The sequence below is a fragment of the Melanaphis sacchari genome, unplaced genomic scaffold (assembly GCF_002803265.2).
Source record: "Melanaphis sacchari strain LSU unplaced genomic scaffold, SCAv2.0 Contig77_pilon_pilon, whole genome shotgun sequence".
In the NCBI taxonomy this organism is placed as follows: Eukaryota; Metazoa; Arthropoda; class Insecta; order Hemiptera; family Aphididae; genus Melanaphis; species Melanaphis sacchari.
Window position 1 is genome coordinate 961,974 of NW_020271547.1, and position 25,072 is coordinate 987,045.

The window sequence follows — 25,072 nt, forward strand, 5'->3', positions numbered from 1 at the left end:
TGCAATAAGTGTTATAATAAATGTAAGAATCATCGACTTACTAATAATTCTAATGGTTTTTTTCTTTTTAATAATCACGTTTAGTCTTAGGTTGGATAATATTTTTTATAAAAAACTTAATAAGAAAATTAAAAATAAAAGTTTATCTTTTTCATGTATAGTTATTATTATTGCAAATTTATAGTAAATATTTTGGATATTGAGTAATTGTGAAATATTTTTTAATAATTAATCATTGAGAATATGTTTCTAGAAAAATACATAATCTATTAAATATTATTTTTTCATTTTTTAATTAAACATAAAAATACTAAACCCACAGTTTATTCGATCACGCAAGTAATAAAGGTACTCTAAAATCTTAGCTGTAACTCATACAATGTTTAAAGCATGTATATTACGAATCTGAAAGTAAGATAGCTTCATAAATATCATATTTTCATAATTTAAATATCAATAACCATGTTCACGAGTAGGATATAAAAAAAAATCGGAATTTTAAAATTTTAAAAGACAATTTCCTAATTTTTAGAGAAGATTTTTTTTAAATTTTTTCTATAAAAAAATAAAAATAAACATAAAAATTAAATGAAATGTTTTGTTGTTTTATACAGTTGAAAATATATATTAGATATAAACACACGAAAAATGTTTATTTTTTATGTCATCAACAAACTGGTATAATACTTAACATTATAGTTGTATACATTTAGGTATTAATTCTGTTTTTTTTTTTTTTTTTTTGTTTACTTGCATTGTCGTATATTTTTATATTCGAATTAAAATTTTTTATCATAAAAATATTTAAATTATTCCAATAAATACAACTAAAATATTTTTTATTAATAAACAAATAATAAAAATAAATAATCCTACAATAGAGTTCGAATCCATAAAAGCTAACTCAACAAAATCGATGTAATTGAATTAATTTATTAATGCGATATTATAAACCACTGGAATTTAACGTGGTTATTATATTAGATTCGTATAATAATCATACACGTGATTCCGATTTTTAGCTGTCCGTTATTAAGTATAGTTGCTCGTTTAATTAAATTAATGTTTAAATGTTTTGTGACAAGTATACAGTCATTTCAGGTCAAAATAATGTCAATCGATAATTAATTATGAATGTAATGTTATTTAATTCGATACAGAATATTTATAAATAAATAAAAAAAAAAAATGGTATTTTGTTTAACTCTTATGGTTATAATATATACTCCTATATCAAATCATAATAACTAAAATTTAAATTAATCAAATCATTAAAAAAAAAAAATAAAAATAAAAAAAAATGTGTCTTTTAACTCTGTTCTTCACTTAAGTTATTTCAGAACTTTATATCTAATATGATTTATTTAGGTATATGAATAAAATCAACGAACACACAGACAAATTATAAAATGTTGATACACTTCTAATATTTGTTGCTCATTAAAGATATTATTAGTAACTTTTCAACTACTAATGATTATTACAAATATTAACATTTGATAATTTATCATCAGCGAATAACATAGGAAATATACAATATATGAATACTCGTTGAAATTTAACATATAATGACATTATTTTTATGTGAAGTAATTAATAATATTTATCATTTTCAGATTTTCAATCGTTGTCATGCAAATACATACGGTATACTAGTGACTGGGATTTGGACTTGGCCAAAGAAGATATCGGTATTGATTCGGACGTTTACTTCACACAATCGTTTGTGACCAAAATGAGGTAAAATTTATTCATTTTAAAAACAAAATAATAAATTTAAACTAATCATGATAATTGCTTGACTACGCATTTCTGTTAAATGATGAAACTAATCATGCACTTTTTTATTTTTAAAATACAATAGTTTTATTGTTATACATTTTTATTTTAGAAATGTCATCAAGCTTTATTACTTTATCCGATTAGATTAATTTTACTAAGTTTAGACGTAATTATCGTAATTTCTAGCATAAAATATTGACACAATATAGAAACTATTGTATTGTGGGTAGATCATAAATTAAAATTATCCAAATAAACTACATGTTGAGTTGATGGTAACTAATTTCTCACCGGGTAATGGGTCGCATCCAACAACCACAAATCAACACTACGTCGGAGGGGAGAGGAAACACAAATTTTATCACGTATATAAACTTTCCCTCTTCCTTCTAGACCTTAGTGGATTTGGACCCAAGTTACAGTGTATCCTAAGCGTAGATACAATCGTCAAAGTTTCTCTATAAAGTGTGTTCATAGGAATTTTCTCGGTACTATAAACATTAGGGCTGTGGTTAACTTCCAGGCTCCGCTGGATTTCGTTTTAAAGTGTTTGAACTATTGTAATTTTATTGAATTCATTGACTTGAAATAAACAAAATACAATTTCTAAAATATTTCCACTGTGTAAATTCGATGGATTTGAGGTTTGAAATCTGACTTTGAAATCGACATATAGTTAAACAAGTATATATAATATATTCTAGTTCTTTCCTGTTGTTCTTTATTAGAACTCTAAACAATACTGAAAAACTGACAATATATATATATAGGTATATCATTATTGAAAGAATTTTTCTTACTAATTTTGAATTCAGCTTCAATATTTTATGAGTAATATGTTGCTAAAAGTAAAATGCCATTGTTTATAAAATACAATTATTTTAATGGTAACACATATTGGGTTGAGTATAAAGTAGTTTTCGAAAAAAAGTATATATCATAAAGTTACAAGAAAATAATATACCTTAATTGTTTGGTTATGTAACATAAACCTACCATTAAACCTACTATTAAATATTTACATTATTTAATGTATTTAATATTATTTAATTTGAAATATACCTTTAAATAGTTTTATTTGTTGATATTGTGGTAAGTTGATTTATTTTAGAGAAAAATTCCTAGTTCTTTGTTTAAATAATTAGAAAAAACTAAAAATAAAAACAGAAAACGGAATTTTTTTGTATAAAATTCGTTTTGACAGAAATCAATTACTATTAAGTCTTAATATTTCATCAACTACTAATGTTAGTATTATCTAAATAAGCCGACTCCTTACACATTTTATTGTATAAAATAATATTTTATTTAAGATATGATACTGGAAAAAAAATATCCTACCGTATAAGTAATATAAAAATAAATTACAAAGAGCAATATTAATATAAAATAACAAATTCTTGGTAATATATCTGCTGACAATTTTTTTTTCGTTTTTAATCATGTAGAATGATACGAATATATTTATCATTAAATTCAAATTTAACACATCTATGACAGCAATCCACTTAATGACAAGGTACACAAATCACATTTATTAATATTAAACAGCAAAGCTTACAGACTAACCTATCCACACTTTGTTTTCATTAAATAGGTGTAGTATTTGAGTATATTAAAATATCGAACAGAAAAAAATAAATAAAATATTCTTTATTAAAGTATAGAAAAATAGATTGATAACGATAAATTGAATCAAAAGTTCATTCAAACAAAATCATATATTTTATAGTTTACGTTTTAATTACAAAGCTATTATTTTTATCTTGTGATTTATGTATTGTTTTTCACTAATATCTAATAACAACCACAAGGAATAACTGAAATTAATTTATATATAACGGTTGTAAATTTGAAATCCATTACTCGTAATAAATAACCATTTTCAGCTATTATTATATTACACGACACGGTTTTATCTACTTTAATATAATGATTATTCATGATTAAGCTATTTATAATTAAATTAAGTCCTAATATATACTTGTTTTATACATTTTATATGATATAAACGGAGCGCTACATGTATTCATTTTTCAATGATGTGTAATTTTTTTAAGTCAAGACACTTTTTATAGTGTTCATATTTTGAAAAATATTGACCAGTGAATATTTAAACAAAAAAATACAATTTTAACTATTTTTTTTCTAGTTAAAAATATATTTTTATTAGGGACTTGAATTTTTTCTCCAATATACGATATTATTTTAGAAATATACTGTCTCTGTTAAAAATATTTTTCCATGAATTGCTTATTTTTATTATTGTTAAAGTAATTTTAAATTATAATAGTAATCAAAAATTACAATATTCAAATAATCAACATGCAACTTTTAATCATCAACTTCATATATTATTTTTTAAAACAGTTATTGTACTTTTTTTCAATATCAATTTTAACATATTACCTAACTGAAGTTATAAAATGATAAATCTTTATTAGCAAAGTAACTCCTATAATTTTTTGTATTAGTCAATTATTTTTGTACCGCAATTTTTTCCTATTTAAATTATTTAAATTTGATGAAATAATTTCAATACATTACGTACAAATAATTGATTTATTTTGCATATTTTAATTGTTAATATGAGACTACCAATTTTTCTTATCCACAAGTTGTATTTTATATGAATGATTTTCGGTATATTTTATCTACACCAGATTACGGCTTATAACAATAAAAATGAAAACATATATTTTAAAATACAGTGTACAATTTAAGTACAATTTTTCGAATGCAAACTCATTTTTAAATAATTCTACAAACTACAAGCTATAGTAGATTATTTTAAATAAATCGCATAGAGAAAAAAAAAGGCATATTATAAGCAGATTTTGATTAAACAAACGTTACTGTTCCGACAGTACAAAGGTACCTGCCGAAGTATATTGGATGAATATTGTCTTATATGTTACTCGCTGTCGAATGTATAGAAAATGTTTGTAGTGGAAGTGGTGGTGGTTGTAGACAGTAGTAGTAGTAGTAGTATATCGGTGGTAGAAGTAGCAATATGATAGGAGTAGGAAATGGCGGCGGTGGTGGTGGTTACCCGTCTTGTGACTCAAACGTAAAGAAATGCACATCTGTAATTGGAAAATAACTCGATTTTTGTTCTACGACCAACCCCATACAATAATTCTCTTGGTGAATCCAATTTGATAGTTCACTGGACCAACAGTAAGAAGCAGCCGTATTTCCATCGTGATTTTTTTCCACAGAAATTTTTATTTGAAATCATCATTATATTAATATTTTATCTCGTTTTTTTTTTTTTGATTTCTCCCATCTTTCTTACCGTCCTGTCTATTTCCAATGCATCCCTTTAAGCGTAAGGTGTTTCGTTGAACAAAAGAGGCGGTTGCTTAAAATGCCGGACGCGCTTCGAAAGAAACAATGGCCTTGTCGCGACGGATGTCATTCTCCATTTGACGGGGTGTTTTCTTTAGAGCCTTAGAGAAATAAATACGATTGAATAATGCAAGAGATATAATATTGTTTAGTGAATTTCCGTGTGAAATCTAATAATAATATTATAAAAATGATAAATTTGATTTTATAATAGACTATAACAAACAATGCATAAATATTTTAATATAGTATATAATATGTTCAACAGCACATAATCATTAAAATATTATCATCTCCCCATTTTTAAATTTATTGAATTTTTGTCAAAATGAGCTATTACTGTGATTTTGATTCATTACGCGTAATTTATTATAGACTACAGTTTCCTCCTTTCCTTGTATCCCGGATGTATTATCTGTGAGAAATCGTGCTATTCGGTTCCTTTGTCATTACTTTTTACTTTCAGCTAATTCTATTTACAATATAGTAAAATGCTCATTCATGTATTGCTGAACGGTATTAACTCAAGAACCTAAAATTAATTTATTAAGTTATTCAACTTTTTAGATCTATTTTTTTTTTAAATTTACATTCAAATTATTTAAATTATAATATGAAATATTTGATATGGTGCAAGAAAATTTAATTAAACTTATTTAGATGTAAAAATAAATGCAAATAAGACAAACATTTTTTCAAGATTAAAGTTTAAAATCTAATTCTTTCTCACATTTTTCATAATTAAAGTGTATTCATATTATAAATTTATAACATAGCTAAGTACTTAATAATCAATAAATTATTTAAAAAAACGAAATCATTACAACTGTAATAATAAAATAATAACTAATAGATTCTAACTTGTTTAAACTTATTTATTTACTTTACACTTATTGTTATGTGAATATTATATTATTTTGTATAATATTAAACTTATCTAACTTACCTTCGGTATTAACATTTTTAATTTAGTTTGTAAATTCATAAATTGTTTTCGTATTAAAATCTATAATCCACCATTTTCAGTATGTAAATATATATATATGTAAATCTTACTCGATTAGGGTGGAGGAGGGGATCTGTGATACTATTAAGTCACAACTGGAAGATAAATTTTCTGTTTATCATACATTATATTGCTAGCGGTTTCAACGTTAATGTAGATAAGTTTCTGATTATCAACTTGGGTCCTCTCAATGAATATTTATTCTCATAATTCCGATTTTGACCGTTTATACCGTATAATATATAAAATAATAAATTTGCTATACACCGATAAATATCAAATAAAATGTTTATCTGTAGCTAATAATAATGTATTTTGATTTTTTCTACAAATATGTGTGTGTGTATTGCAAGTTTAAAACTCAAAAATTATAATAATGTTCATATATATATATAATATCGTAAATTTGACTTTTTGACGACACGCGACTCGTCTTGGTTAATTACGATCAGTCGGAGATAAGCCACCGGTGAAAAACATTGCGGTGGAAATGGCGCAAACTCTGTTTTCGCTCATATATATATTAACTTATACAAGTTAGAGAGAAAGAGAGAGAGAGAGAGAGAGAGAGAGAGAGAGAGAAGAGAGAGATTGATATTGAGATTTAATTCAGTACAACGCGTGTTTTGCAGCGGACACGATCTGGGCTCTACGAGGGTAGGTGATGAGATGTAGGGGGTGTGTAATCGGATTGGTTTTGACGAGCATCATATACATACCCGCAACCTACTGTATACGGGGATTACCAAGGGCATGTATATCTGTATATCTACGTAACACTCGACACGTTCAAACAAGTGACACACAATATATCATTATACATATATTATTATTATTATTATAACTGGCGGCGCTTCTGTTATTATTATACATTTATATATTACATAACACCAAACACGTATCTGATCGCATGTTGGTCGCGTGTGTGTAGTATTATATATTATATATTTCACATACGCATACACCCACAGGCGGACGGATGGACGGACGATAACAATGTGTCAACAGTTCACGTGGTTCGTCGAATAACATTAGATACAGTCGTGAGGCGTGTTTGCGAGATCAGCTGCCTAAGAGAGGGGTGTACCTGCTTAGGATACAGTAACGATAATATAACATACACACATGTATGTATATGTGTTAACGTGTAAGCGTGGGTGGTGGTGTGAGTGTGTATCATCATTTCCCCGAGTACAATACCAATTTGCCCGCATTATGCCTGTACACTATGCCTATATCAAACAATCAAACATCTCCACGTGACGTAATTGAGGCCACTTGTCTGTTGTCGTACATTTCGCCCTCAAAACTTCTCCAGCTGTAATCATCAGTCGACGATATTTATGACCCACAACCACGGTGCTTGTATTTCGATCATCTCTACCTCTACCCCCACCACTAATATCATTTCCGACTATAAGAAGGTGTGCTCACTAGTCGCTACAAGAATTAGAGATATTTCCAATTTTGAATATTATCGTTGTATAATAGGAGGATATCGTCGTTCATACGTTAAGTACGAGATAGATTTTGAAATCCAGAAAATGTTCTATTATTAAAACTAGCGATTGATCATGTTTTTTGTTCAAATGCACTTAACATATTATTTAGAAACGCCATGTCATCGTATTATAATGTCTAAACCAAAAAAAAAAAAAAAATCCCGAAAATATTAATCTTTTTTTCAACTACTAACATAGTTTATTTTATTACGTTAGTTTAATTGCTATTGTAATAGTTAAAATTCATGATTACTCTATATTAATCAGACAAACTAATGATTTAACAAAAATCTTATAAAAAGTTACCAAATAAAATAATTATCAAATCAACATACTTTAAACTGTAATTTTGATTAATAAAAATTATAATCATATTACTAATAAAGCAAATTGTTGATAAGAAAAAATAATGTATTCAATTACGTACAATCCCCGTTTCTATAAAACTTAACAAATTGTCAAATCCGTCTTCATAAAAAAAAAAAAAACTTTTTTGAATTTCTTGTTTTTTTAGTACCTACATTATTGATTAACAAAAATAAAATTCTTAATCTGCTTTATTAGAAAACAAATAACATACAATAATATTAAATTTTATGATTTTGTGCAATTTATTATGCGGCATCTTAAATAGACAACAAAAAGTACACCACAGTTGTCAATAATCGATATAATATATTATTAAACAAATATCATAATATTTATATTTAATTAGAAAATGGATAAAATAAGCCGATAACATACAATAGTGAAATTCAGATTTTTATGTAGATTAGTTATATATAATATTCATAATTAATGTTTCATATTTCCTAAACGTAAATAACAAATTGTAATGCAATTTAAAATATGATTAAATCTATAATCGAAATGTGTTCTAACCATAGTTTTTATGATAATATTAGTGATTATTTGGAGAGTGATGATATATAATTAATATTTACCTTATAATAATATTAAAATGAACTTATTAATTATTACTTCAATCTATTTACTAGCAAAATTGGCGATATTAAAATAAGTATAATTTAGTATATTATTTTATCATTACCAATATTTCATTTAATGATAAATTTATTCAAATTTTAATTTTTTAATTTTGTATACTAAGGATATTTACCCAAAATTGAAGATGGATTATGGTTTTCACTATAAATAAATTATTGTTAATAATTTCGAAATGGAGTTAAATCAATTTGAGACACAATTCTGCTCATATATAATATTACACAGCAACTATACGTGGGATTATACATCAGTAGTTTCAACTGTATCCATGTGGATTACTTCAAAATGTCAACAATAACTGTACTTCAGGCGATTTTTCAAGGGTTCAAAATGTATTTATATATATATATATATATATGATGACATAATGAAATGTTTGACCGTCACCAATAGGATGCAGCTGTGATAAAATTATTATTATCTCTCGTTTATCAGAGATGTATGAATAATCCCTAGTCCCATAAAAGGTAAACTCGTTTTTAATTATAAAACACGTATAATACACGTTACCGTTTTTGTATAACCTATTTCTATGGCTGGTGTTTGAATATGCCTTCCGACGACGAGTATTTAATAATATTTATACGTATAACGAGTCAAAATATTTTGAGCAAAAAATAAAATAATAAAACACAATATATATTAACAACACACAATAAAATTATAAATAACCATTAGTATCTAAAATTTTAATAAATTTTGAATTTTTTTACTATACAATTTAAGTATGAATTACTCGTAGTTAAATTTGAACACTGAACTTGATTCGATGTTTCCATCACTAGAGGAATAAAATATACGGTAATTGATAGATGGCACGTATTATTACTTATATAATAATGGCTGTAAAAATATAATTTTCGTAAGTTCGAACGATGAAGATGTAAAAAAAAAAAATTCTCAGTTATTACGATTGTGCGTATTTTAGTTCTTTTACGATAAAATTGAGGAACAGTAAAACTGGCCATCGAATAAAATCAACAATAAAATAGGCAAGGTATATACAACATATGGATACTCCGAATTCTAAAACTTATTGCGTATTGCAATGGAAACGAACCAGGATAAAATCTGTTTACGCTCAATTACGTGATTTTACCAACAACTAATGTTGTTATTCCGACTACACTGTTACAAAATTGATACTAAATTCTCTTTTACTTCTACAGCTTTATATTAAGATTGTGCTCAAATCAAGGAATCTATTAGTCTTACAACAATGTGTATATATATTTTTTTTTTGTTTTGTAAACAGCTATATAATCAATTTTAAAGGTAGAACAAGAACTCAAAAGTTGAGAGGTTAAACTATCAAACGTATCTAAACATTCTAAATGTTTAAGAATAGGATTTTGATAAATCGTTCTTTTTCTTTTTATTATATTTCTTAAAATTCTGAGCATTTAATATCTATATAAAGACATTTTAATTTAAGAAATGTAATTTGTTCGATAACATTAAAAATGTAAATGTTGATGCAGGATATATCATATATTATGTATGTATTAAACGATATAACATTTTTGTAAATACATAAAATATTATTTTAGAATTATATTTCAAAATAAACTTTTGCATATTTAATGAAATAAAATAGTGTGAATATAATGATATTTTTAGTCAATATAAGTATATTTTTATATTTTAATAAATATTATAATTTTATGTTATTTTTTTTTAAAGAAATCAATTAGAAAAAATGCATCAATTCATCCGAAAAGCTCCAAAAATATTATCCACTCAGTTTAGTGAATTAAATTCAAAATCACTTTTAAGAAGATCCGACTGTAATATTTTATTCATTTTATTCCGATTTACGTTTAATTTTTTTTTATTTTTTGTTGTTTTATTGTGTTACCTACTTTCATTTTTATTTATATTAAAGAGTTTGATTTATAAAAATAATTTTATGATCTAGTCAAATGCAAACAAAAATTTGCATTATTTTGACAATTATTATTATTTTGGATGAACAAAATAACTTAGTAATCAATAAGATAAGCTTTGTAACTTTTGTCTTTGCGAAAAAATATATATTAGAAACTTGGTTTTAATAATAAACAAAAATATAAAAATGTATTATACATACATAATAAAGTACACTTTTATATAGAACCAATTCAATATTAACTATACCATAGTTTTTAATATGATACTATTATAAATAATCAAACAGCTTTTTCAGTATATGAGCACATTATCGCACATTATTATGTTAAAATTAATAGATTTTATTTAATTATATAATAATATACTATTCAATTTATTATCTACAACGTAAATCATTTATTTATTTTAATAATTTCATTTAATAAACATAATATGCTGATATCTAACGACACATTAAATAATTATTAATTCATCATATTATATGACAAATATTGGCTACTAGATTATTAAGTTAATATGCATGAACAAATGGTATTGGTAATAAATTATACAAAAATATAAATAAGTACACCTATTAACAAATTTCTTTTCCATTAAATTCCATTATCATGCATATACATATTTTAACCATTAACTCAAACTATTATTTAATGTTATACATTACTAAAGTAATACAACTAATGTTTTTTTCAATATTTTTGATAAAAAAAAAAAAAAAAAATTGATGCGCACTACCCAAGGCACAAACTATTGACTGTATTAAAGAAAAACTCGGGACTTACCGTTAACAACCTTTTGCAGTTTTAATAGGATTTTATTAGGTTGGATATTTTATAATGATCCATTATAATATGATGATATACACAGAGTTGGTTCAAGTATTTATTCTTTAAGAAAATAATAAGTACATTGGTCTAAAAATATTAAAATTAATAATGTATATATTTAAAAATTTATATGCCTACATCGAATTAATTGAATTTCAACACTTCAAATTCTGAGCAGAGCAATAAATATGTTTTGGTTTACAACAATATTTGTGTGGTTTTTATTTTTTTACTTCTGATAATACTTTTTAAATGCTTAAACTTTTGTGTTGAGCTTAGTTTCTAGTAGAAAATTGTCTAATTGGTTAAGAGATCAGAAATAAAAAAAATTCCCTGTTGATATTTCCCATAATAATTAGTAAAAACTAAATCAAGTGGAAATATTTTTACAAAATACTAATTTTTGACTATTTTGATTAAATATTTTTTTTTTTTCATAATTCAAAGAAATAATATAACTGTAGATCCTTATAAAATAAATTTATATTAAATTTTAATATAAATTATATCATTTTTTTTAAAAATATTTTGGTGTTGTTTTTATTAAACTATTTAAAGACATTTGAAAGTTTTGATTTTTAATACAGAATTTGTTATAAGTTTATATTCCAGCATTCTTAAAATATCAAAAATACATATCCACACGGGCATCATTTTTTTTATAGACATTTGATGTTTTAATTTTGATAAATTAGTTATTTAAAAAGAATAATATTAATGTTAGTTAGCTTAATGTAAATCAAAAACATCGAAAATAATTTAATTCCAATTTCTACACGTATTAATATTATTTTAAATAAAATAAAATATAAACTAAATTTAAGTTATTCATACCATAAATCTATTACTTTCGTCCCACAATACTCTAATATTAACTTATCAATTAAAACATTGACAATTATATTATATTTTAGTTATTATTATTTAATATGAGCAATGTTTATGGAAATATTAGTTTAACATTCTGCGTTACTAATAAAGTTATCAATATCTCATTAATTAATGTTAAAATATACTTAAAAATACATAAAATCTGTCATACTGTCCTGGTACGGAACCGTATTTTGTATTCAATGATTAATTACTGAATTAAAATTTTAAACTTATATACATATATAGCATAGTGATTTCCACAGTTTTATTTCAATACTACTTTTCTATTAACAATGTTAACATGCAGAGTTTCAATATGTATATTTACTTACAATGTAGGTTCATTTTATCGTATAATAATTATTTATGATTCATTACTATCTAATTAAACACTTCCAAACTGTGTATTTAAATTCTGCTATTTTAATTTAAAACAAATCAAACATTTGTCTATAATTAAAAAGTTTTTTTTCTTTTGAAAATTAAATTTTGTTGAAAAAATTCTGATAATTAAAAAAGTTGAGATATATTAAACTGTTTCTTAATAAACAAAATAACAACAATTTATATTTAAGAAAAAATATTCATTAGTAATATATTTTTGATGACTAAAAAACTGTTTTTGTAAACTATTATTACTATATTATTACAAAATCATAGGGATCTTATTTTTATTTTTGCAGCATACATGTATTGTATATAATGTCATGATACAAAATTGTATGAACCTAATGATTTGTTTATATTTTTCATTTGTTTTACTATAATGATAATACTTAGGTTTGGGTTATAAAAGAGCACTAATAAATTTTTAACAATATTAATTCAAAAAATATTTTATATGTAATATTTCTACGACCATTTGATAATAAAATAATAATAGAAGACTTATTAAGAAATGAATGAATCTTTATCAGTTTTTAAGATATTTTATTTAAGTTAATCATTCGTATTGGTGAGATAAAAACATATAAGTAAAAAGTATTAAATACTTAGAAATAATATTTTTTGTGAGAATACTTGATTATTATAATATGTATTAATTATATAAATTGATTTATCTCTCGAAATATTTTTTTCTTCCTAAATAGATCATCAAAGAATGAATCATCAATAAAATATCAATGATGTAAAATAAAGTTACTCGTGCTATTTTTATTGCAGCATAGGTACGTATCATTTTAAATTTTAGGAATCATGTAATATAGATATTATGTGAAATTTAATTTTTTTACTGAGAAGGATTACTTATGTCCAACAAAACCATGAAAGCATTGAAAGTACTATTCAATTCCACGATACACTCCTTACTTTTAACTTTTTTTTTTTTTAAATCTTTTAAATTTTTCAAATTACATTGTAATAATACATTATTAATTATTGTCATTTACATTTTTTATATCCACTTTAAATTAAGCTATACAGAAATAAATAAGAAACAATATGGAAAAATTTTAAGCCAAAATAAAGAAGGAAATAACCACTAGTTGATGATATCATAAATTAAGTTGGTATTATAAAATCTATCATATTATATGTACATTTTTAATCATAAATATGGGTAATTACCAATATGTTTAGTTTACAGCGGTTTTGATAACAACTGAATAGAATTTAAGATTTTAGTTTTAAACAATTGTTATTTTTTGTAAGTATCCTGAAAGGCCTACGTTCCAATTCACCCCCTAAACACAACTATTATTGCTCGCATATTATAGTGACTATCAGTAACAAACGTTAGAAATAAAATGAGTTATTTGATTTGGTTAGGAAAACTGTAAGTCTTGGAATAGAAAGAAATAAAGTTTTTAACACAAAATTAAAAGTTAAATATGTGTAGATAAATAAATTAACACTGTTTCGGCTCAGTTTATAATTTATTAAAATTAAAATTAAAATACCAGTGGACTGTATATATAATAATTGATGACTTATTTATTATTAAATTAATATTAAAATAACACACTATAAAAATGATTGTTCTTAGGTGTTGCTTATATAATATAATAATACGAGTATAATACGACGCACAATGATCAGCAATGTTTCCGACGCGTCGTTAAGATTGGACTTGGACTGGCAACCCGTACCTTATTAGTTATTAAATATTACCCGACCCAAGGCGATATCATAAATACTATCTGCACAATAATAATGCCGATTGATAATATTTAATAGTTTATACATTTAACAATCATCAACATAACTTATTAAATACGAAAAAAATTAAACTTGATAAATTAACATGTATATTTTTACTCTAGTAGATCATTAATTTACAACCATTAAAACCAAAATATTTAAAATGAAAAAGGTTGTTGAAAAAAAAGTATACAATCTTTTCTTATTCAAAGATTTTACTTTACTATATAGTATACATAAAGGCTTTTGAATGTCATATCCACACGTGGTGTCTCAATCTTAGACAACATAGAAAATGTGTGTTCAGCCGGATCAGTTTTGTGTTGTTAGTAATAACATTTAAGTCAATCATTAATCAATTATTAAGCTTAAAGTTATGAAAATTGTTTTCATTTTTAAGCAAGTTATGAGCTTTTTTTATTTTTTAATAAAAATATTAATTTTACATATTCGTAACTAATTAAAAAAGTATTTTAAATAATAAACTAGGTATAATTCCATTAATAATAATTATCGCGCACGTTTAATTATCTTCTTTTTTCTATTTTGATAACTGAACTGATAATTTTACTTTTGACATATTTTATCAATTTATAATATTAGGAAATGGCGAGAAAATATAACTATAATATTACAAGGTATTTAAATTCACGTTTAAAAATGTTGAACCAATGAAAGGACACAGATAGTGTTCTTATTTTAAGCATTATAATAAGTTTATTCACTCTAATATTTTTAAACTAACAATAAGTCAATAATAGAATATTGAATCTGCTTGGTGTATATTACACTCCAAGAAAAATATTAACGTAGTCTCTGAAATCCATTTTACAAATAACTAGTTCTTCTACCTACCAGGCTCCCGTTTACATATACCAAACCAATCTTTCAGACGGCACTGCTCACGCAGGTGCTGCTATTTATATCAGGTTATCCTTAGCATCACTTACACTCTCTAAATTCCAAATCGACCACACATAATCATGTGCAGTATCAATAATAGTCAACAATATACCTATTTCAGTAGCAACCATTTATACCCTAGTATACCATATCCTCTAATCAATTTCATCTTTTCTCGCATAGCTTTGATCAGAACTTCATAGTCAATGGTGATATAAATTCTAAACATATCCAATGGGGATGTTGTACTACAAGTCTTCGAGGAATTTTTTCCTTCATAATGTAACTAGCAAAAACGTACAAGTAATCTCACCTGCCAACGACACCTACTTGTTAACTTCACCCAGAAATTTATTGGATACATTAGACATATTCGTAACGAAGATCTTTAACACACTCCATTCATTAATTATTAACCCCCGTGCTCCGTGCTCAAATCATTGTCCTATTCTACTCATACTAAACTGATAGCCTTTGTTCAATTAATAAGATAAACCACAACATTCACATATCAACTGGGATCGCTTACAAAATTCACTATTAAAAAAAATTTTAAATTTCTAATTGAAAACCACTATCAATATTGATAAAACACTATATCGTTTTACGTTAAATGATTTATTTTTTATTTTTACTGTAGTAATTTCGCAGATATTGACGATGTTCTCATCGATCCAACCGATCATATCCCACGTCTGAATATTATATTAAAGATTATCTAAGTTTCATTATACGTCTATTCACTAAAGGAAAAGGTTGACATTATAATATTAATGCTGTATAAAAATAAAAATTAATTAACTATCTTTTCCAAATGCGTAACGTAAAATATATTCTTTTCCTTTTAACTATTTAATACATCCTTGATACAATCGCCTACTACAACGTTAAATGTGCAAACTTAAGCATGGGATTCAACTGTACCGTCACAATTACATATACTAACCACTATTATCGCTTTATGAATTCGTACTTTTATTGCACAATAACGTTGTGTTCGCTGTTTTTGACAAAGAACAAAATACCCTGCCATTAAATATATTGCAACACACTTTCGCAAAAATTTAAACATATCCTAGCAAACTACAAAAATGAATGTTATACCACACATTTAGAATTGCTTACTACAAAGACGGCTCTCTTTAAAAAGTTACAAGTCAACTTTTTCGCATACGAAATCCCCCAGTCATCTTACGTGACACAAACGAAAATTGGGCACACCTTGATGAGGACAAGGCTAATATAGTTGTAAATCACCTTGGTCAAACATTTCAATCCCACTTCACTATACTTTTTTCTGAAAAAAATTATGAAGTTGAGCAATTTCTTGACTGACCACAAGAAATGTCCCCCCTCCCAAAAAAAAAAAAAAAATAAACTGACAAATGTCCAAAAAATATTAGTTCTTCTTAATGCAATACAGCTCATCTATTTCTTCACAAAAACAAATCAACGCAGGTAATTCTCTAGGCATAGTTACTGATCCTCTTTTATTTAATATTTTTATTTCCAACCTACCCACGCTACTCATTCTAGTGTCTATTTAGTGACTTTTCTGACGACAAGTCTCTAATCAATTCGTTGTTTCTTTATACGTACATCCAAGATAACTTTTTCCTCCTTGAAAAATGGTACACGGAATGGAGAGAAGAAATAAATGAGACTAAATTCACACACTGTACGTTCACTTTTAGGAAGGAAAAATTTCCAACAATCATCCTTAAGGAATAAACTTCTCTAACCGAACAAAATATTTGCTATCAATGCATCATCATTGACCAACGCCTTACCTGATCGCTTAACTTGCGCAACACACTCCTGTCCCTAAATGATTAGTTTCTTCTTCTTCGTTCTCTCTTAACTTCTAATCATGTCGAATTGCAAACTAAAATACTAATATATAAATTATTCCTTAAGCCAATATGGATATACGATGTACAACTATGGGGCTCTGCAAAGATCTTGAACATAAGCTGAATACATCGTTTCCAATCCAAAACCCTCAATTCTATGACCAAAGCACCTTTTTATGTTTTTAACTAGTCCTTAAATAATGATCTTGCTATCTTCTCTGTTCAAGATGTTTCAAAAGCCTTCCACAAACGATTTGACTTAAATCTACAAAAACTATGCAAATCCCTTAATAAAAAGTCTTACGTCCGCAAACATGCCTGGTAATCCTCAAAAAAGATTAAAAAGGCGATAATGTCGGGTCCTACTCACGTAAAATTGAGTACCCAAACATTGTAAATACATTGTAATGATTATAGTTTTATTGTAATTAACTAACTGTCAAAGTGATTTTACTGGGAGATTTCTTTATTTTATCACTCTAGCCATAAAATATTTTATCACTTGCACTTATTATTCATAATGTAATAAATTGTGGAAATAAATACTGTAAATTAAAAAAAAAAAAGAAGTTAACTGTAAAATCCTCGGGGATTTTAATTGGAAATCTAAAAATTTTAAAAGCATCAGAGTTGGAAAAAAACAAAAATATATTAAGCATTTTAAGAAATAACTAAAAAACGTATTGTTAGTACGCATTTTATAAAAATAAAAATATATGACAATGAATAAATTGATTTATATTATTTCTTTCTCTATTTATTGTTCCCTTATTTTCTTTTTAACTATTGTACAGTTTATATTATTCACGAATTTAATAACAAAGGTTTGTTAATTTTTTTATTCCGGTACAAATCATTTTTTATTTAAGCTGTTATTTTATTATTTAATATCCATTTATAGGTTGGACATATTATTTTAGATTTTGAGCGGAGCGATTAATGTAATGATTTCACCACTTTTTTTCTGGTTGCAAAGTAGATATAATTGTTACCTTTGCTATGTTATTTAATTATTTAACTATTATAACTGTTGCATTGTAAAATATCTTAGGCTGAAGGTGCGTTTCTCATCCGTTCCTTATAATAATAATAAAAAAAATAAGGTTGACAGTTCGTTTTCGTTCAAAATATAAAATAACATAAGGAATGGTCAAATTCAGTAAATAATAATATTCATTTATATTCTTGGAATAGGTATTTCTTATCGAGGGTTTTTTTTTTGGCATACCCTCACCGCTCGTTTATGTTTTTATAGTTAATCTAATTTCGATGATAATAATTATATTGTGGACAATTACTGTACTTGCTACCTATTGACATTTTTAAGTTAAATACTAATATTCGTGTTCCCATAATATTGTCCATTGACCAAGACTATTTATGTTTATGTAATCAATGATAGAACTTTCATCTTCGTAGAACAATTTAACCAAAAAGAGTTTAAGTAAAATCCAGCCGGAATAATAGCTAATATTTAAATTATAGCATATGATAATAATATAATGTATGTGTGCGCTTCTTGGACTTGATTGCTAAGTATGTCAAAGGTATATCTAAGTTTTGTACACGTTTACGTTTCATTTGTTGATTATAATAAATCTATGAAATTGTACAAGAACTACTTAAAATTCTGAGTACTTACGAGAAAAAAATGGTTTTATATTAATAGGTAGTTAGTAATATTTACTAGTGTTTTAAGAAATACAAATAAATATAAAATTATAAATCCTTAAATTTTGAAAAACAATTCAAACCACAAATCGTTCAATGTATAATTGAAAAAAAAAAATTAGGATTTTTTTAAATAATCATAAATTTAGTATAGTATTATTATTATTAAATCAACACTGCAGTTCATATTTTAAACAGAATTCGTTTTGGCTGTATATGTCATGTATTAGAATTTAATTAAGTTTTAAGTTAAATATTATTTTTTTTTTTTTACTTTTTTAATTATTACATTTTTTTATAGTATAATATAATTTATTAATGCTCAAAATATCCAAATAATCTAATCGTTTTAATATACATAATACATTAAGCAGAAAAATATATATTTAATATAGTATTATGTATTTTATTCATTTAGCCGTAGTTATTTTCATTAACGGTGATAATATTATAATTACAAGTAAGAATTTAAAACAATTAAGCAGACTTGAAGGCATTTCAACTATCGCTTTGTAAAGAATTTTATAATTTCACAAAACAGAACTTAATGTAATAGTATGTATTGTGATGTTTTTTTACACACGTGTATGCACTTGCATTATTTTTCAATTTTAAAACGTTCATACTTCCCAAAACTATTATTACTTTCTACAAACGCAGAATGTATTTCAGTCAAACTATTACTATACACATATATACTACTACCACAAGCGCTTACATTTAAACTTATATAATGTATACTTCATATCACACTATACTGAATAAATAGCTCATACAACACCAACTTATATATTTGTATACATTTAAATCAATAAGAGTGAGTATACATTTTGCGATAATTTATATTATATATACGTACTTGGGTGTACATGTTACTGTCTTAATTTGGTTTTAATCTTACATTTTCAATAGAACACAGATTATTATGGTTAATAATTGTGTGGGTGACAAAATGTCTATATTGCTAATTGTGGACATATTTTTTAGTTATTGTTTTATGTGTTTGGTTTTTAATTAATCAAACTTAAGTATCTGTGAATAATTAAAAATTATTTCATATTATTCATGTTAGCTAACTTCTTCTATTTTAGGAATAAATTTAATAATTTAAATGTTTAAGGCCTACATGTTATTGTTTAAAATTCAATGCTGATAAATGCTGTTCAATCAAATTCACTCGTAAAAATAATCAATTTTTTTTTTTAGATTATTCCAATAATTTCCACCCTTTACCATGAATAATTTCTATTAAAGACCAAGGAATGATTTATCATGTTTATTTTCTTTTTTTAATCATATCCGATTAACAATTGTAAAATCGACACAAACACTAAAAATTTCATTTAAGGAATATACAAGACATTATATATTATATTAAATCTCAAAAGGCAATAATAGCATTGGTTTAATCAGTACTTAAATAAAATTATGTTATTTGAAATACATTTCAAGTTGTTTTTAGTAAAAGACTTAAACGTGTGCAAAATAAAATTTTACGCTACTTAATTTATAAATTTTTTTTAAGAGTAGTCTAATTTAATACACACACTTCTTGATTTCTAGGTGTATTTTTATTAATGATATATTGTTGTTATCTCATTATTATAATTAATTATTCAATTAATGATAGCCATTCTCTGAGTCTACTATTAATTAGCGTTTATTTCCTTTAACTCTAAAAAACGGTCTATAATTTTTCCTTTCAAAACATATAGATATTTTTACGGCCATTTTACACCTAATAATTGGTACGTGATTTCATGTAATAATACTCACACTGTCAATTTTCTTTAATCATTTTGTGTCAAAATTCTTTATAGCATTTTAACTTATCAAATCCGCTGTGTAGTTTTATATCATCATATCTTTGGATGCATATTTAACAGAGAAGATTGCTATTACACTTTATTTAAATCATTTAATTTTATGTTTTTAGTATCCATCTTTTTATGATTTCTATCGATTCTATTATATTTGTTATATTTGTATTTAACTATATTTTAGAAGAGTTTAATTTAATAATTATTATCATTATCGATATATAAAAACTAAATTGTTTTATAGTTAAATACATCAAATGTATACCATCAAATGAGATATAATAGATGAAAATAACCGTCGTATAGGTGGGGCAAACCATCTCGAAATCGTTTTAATAGATATATATATATTTATGTATATATTTAAAACTTTAAGCAAGTCTAGTATTCTTGTCGGTAGAAGTACGCTCGACGAGATAACAGAGAAATATCGTTATGAACGTGCCCTCGGGATCACTCAATATTTATTTGCCACACGAGACGTTTGCAGCATCAATAGCAACACCTAAAGCGTATTGTTTACTATACTTAAAAAAAATTACACATACACAATCGTTCGTATACTCCGTCAGTGGCATTCTTATAGCGTGCCACGTACGAAATACTCATCCGCCGCTCAACAGTGTTGGTTCACACGTGATGGCGCAGTATGCACGTCGTACCTATAATAATAATATATATATATTTCAATCTACTTCAGTTCGAGCGCGCGTACATAAAATAAACCTACACTCGTATTTCCTTTGCATTATTTTCGTCAAACATTATAACAACATAATATAGATATTATACGTTCAAATAATTTTATACCGTACAATATATATCATCCGGCAAATGGCGTGCTGGTTAGAATGATACGCTAATACGATTTATTTCGCGTAGTGAGTATTTTTTTTGCATTGAGATATTTCATCGGAATTATACAGCATAATATTGTATATATATATATACTGACGGTTTGTCGAATATATTCCACGTAAATATATGGGTCATTTTCGCAGTAGAATATGTGACGATTAAGATGAACAACTTTGAAGGAATCGAATAGTATGATCATTTGACAATCAAATGTTCAAAAATGCAATAAGGTATCTACTAAATAATAGTTAATTATCATTCCAATAATCAAAAAAATATCAAATTCTTAAAAAAATAATTCTATTCTAAATTTTAAATTTAATTTGTAAACAAATTGTACTTGACCAGTAATGCCCAACCTATTTTCCCTGGTAAGATACAATAAATAATAAAATTTTGTCTTCGTTCAGGCCACCGAGAATACAAATTTAATATTTAATCACTAAATTGGATCTTCTTTTTAATTGTATACATATACTCACATAGTTTACGATAATACCCTTATTAATGTTTTATCGGTTATATTATTGTTATACAGGTTTTTGTTAAATATAAAATTATAATTTTAGATCCTGAGCGAAGCGATAAATTTATTGATTTTATAATAATGTGTATTTTTTTCTGTTCATCGCTTTTCGAGATAAAAAAAAAAATTTTTGATTTTAAAAATTAGAATGGTTTCTGGTAGCAAATGGCATCTAGTTGATACTTTAAAGGACAAAAGTAAAAAACTATGAAAGAGAAATTGCAAATCATATTTTTAATAAAATAAATTTTGTTTTTTTGGTGTAAATTGAATAAAAATAACCATATAAACTTAAAATTTACATAAATGCTTATATTATCACTTAGTATTCACCGTAATATTTTCAAAATATTTCAAATATCATTAAGCTATATACGAACATAAGAAATATTTTTTTTCTATAGATATCGAATAAAATTTATTCTCTGGATGGAAATGCTTGGAAATTTAAAACAAAACTCCATAGATTCTTAACTGAAAAATATCGAAAATGTATGGTCACAATTTATTTTTAAATGTTCAAAGATCAAATTTTGACAAAATTTATAAAAATCGTGAAAATCATCAAATAATTTTATTGTTAGAAATTCACAAACATTTTTGTCACTATACTTACATCTTGAAAAATTAATAAAAAGTTCTTTATAAGTTTTTCAATTTATATATAACAAAAAAATTCTATCAAAAAGAAAAATAAATTTTTTATGAGCATTTCAAGTATAAATTTTTGTAACATTTGATATTCACTCAAGAAATAATTAGTTTTTCACAAACATTTTTTGATATTTGTTTTGCATTTCAAAAAAAAAAAAAAATAAATAAATAAAATATTATTATTTACATTATTTTTTTAAATGTTTATAGTATTTAACTTTAAGTTACTTGTTGGCATGACAAATTCTGAATTGTTTTATTATTTTATTTTTTTTTTTTATATAAATCCTGATAATAAGTTATCCATTAGGTCAACATTTTTAAAAATATAATAAAAAATTCCACATAAGTTTATTTTAGGTGTAAGTTATTGAATTTATTAAAAGTGTTTTCACACATTTTTTTTTTTTCATATGCATTTGAAAATAGAATTTGGACGAAATTCATGGAAATTACAAAAGAATCACAAAATATTTTGTAATTAGAAATTCATTACAACTTTTGTTTTATAATCATGTTTTAAAAAACTAATGCAAGATTCCTTATAACTAGCTTCTAAGATTATAAAATTTAGAAAATAATTAAAGTTTATTTTTTTTATAGTAATTGTGGTTTCAAAGTTGGACTTCACATAACCTAACAGAATTTGAACTATGATTAACTATATTAATTATTTTGTTTTAATTTAAAAATATGTTTCTTAGGAACCTAAAAATTTTACTTATATCATATTATTATGAATTTTATTACACGCAATGATTTTATTGACTCTTTTTAATACATAATCTATTTATACTATGAATTTATTTTAATTACTTACAATATTTTTTGAAAATTGTAATTACTTACGAGTTTTATAGTATATTATAAATATAAAGAAGAAGTAGGGCAGCAGATTTTTCACTAGGCACTAGATGCAAGTAGAAAGTAGAGACCTATATGGTCGATATAGTTACATACACCAGAAATCCGTAAGCGGAAATGACAGTCATTTTGATGACTATAAGACTACGATGTGGAAGGAAACGGGAAACCACTACATAAAATTTTCCCTAGAATCTGCAGCATGAATTGCTTTAAGTTTGAAGAGTTGCGGTCAACTAATCAAAAGATTTAAGACCAAAAAAAAAAGTAATAAATATATATTATCATGATAATTAAACATAAATAATGTTATAAATGCAATATTTTTGAAACAAATTCTATTAACTTACCTTAGCACTAAAAATTAAATAAATCACTTTTATATTTATAGCTCTATACAAAAAATATATCACTTAGTGATATAGACTAATAAAAAAATCGTATTTTGTATACAACAATATATTATTAAATTTAAATTGAATACGCTCATAAAAGTGACCTACCGGCTACTAGACACTTAATATACAGGAGAACGCTATCCACTTGTCTACCTAGTTTATTATCACTATTATAAATTTAAAAGTATTTTCAAATTATTGAAAAAAAAAAAAAAAAAAATTTAAACATTATTTTAAAAATAACTATTTTTTATTTTTATTTGAAAATGGGACACGGACCACATTTAAGACATTGGTCGACTAAAAGTTTGTTGCCGGCACTAATGAAAAAATATAAGATATTAGAAAATTCTGTCATAATTTTTTTTTTTAGCACCTAACACACTTTTACTGAATATAATATAAGTTACTGATACCAAGTTGCTTAAATGATGTATACGTCATGTTGAAACATGTTTAAGAATAATTAAACGTGATTACTGATTTGAGGAAATTAAGTTGAGAAAATACTATGTGTAGGTATTGTAAGGTTTGAAATCTTATACAAATGTTGAATGTTCTATAACACTTAATGTATTGTATCATAACAATGGCTATTTGACGATGTTGTCATATAATAGACTGTAACAATTTAGTATATATACTGTTTATACTCAAAATTTCATTACACAATTATAGGTTATGATAGATATACTTTTAAAGTTTTTTTTACTTAAATTATACACTTATTAAATTGTATTTTATATTATAAACCCACTAAAATTAAACAGACGATTAGATTTATTTTGGATTTTACAAGCTTCTCTTTACACATTATAATATGTAAATACAATAAGCAAAATTACTATAATCCACAGCAATAGGTACCTACTAAATATTAAATTTATACAATATTCCAAGTATCATCATACAGTGCAACTGTTTCACCAAGGCTTAACTTGGATGTTACGCTATTCTAAATTTGTCGAAATTTATTCAAGCATATCATGTATATTATAATATTTAAACTGAACGATTTCTAAATAATACCAATATAATCGTTTTATAGAAGTGGATGAATAATTTAAATAATAATAATTTTGTATAGGTCACATATTACAATATGACAAAATGATATTATAATTACATCGTGTACACCTTCCAT

The 25,072-nt window shown here is 24.8% G+C and overlaps 1 protein-coding gene across 2 annotated transcripts in view; it reads left to right on the plus strand.

Moving 5' to 3' along the window:
* Positions 1–25,072, plus strand: part of LOC112601391 — a 188,168-nt gene that overhangs the window by 128,309 nt on the left and 34,787 nt on the right. For both annotated transcript variants that reach the window (XM_025349011.1, XM_025349009.1), the window contains one exon: positions 1,617–1,740. In XM_025349011.1, the coding sequence (XP_025204796.1) occupies positions 1,617–1,740 (124 nt within the window). The remainder of the gene's footprint in view (positions 1–1,616; positions 1,741–25,072) is intronic.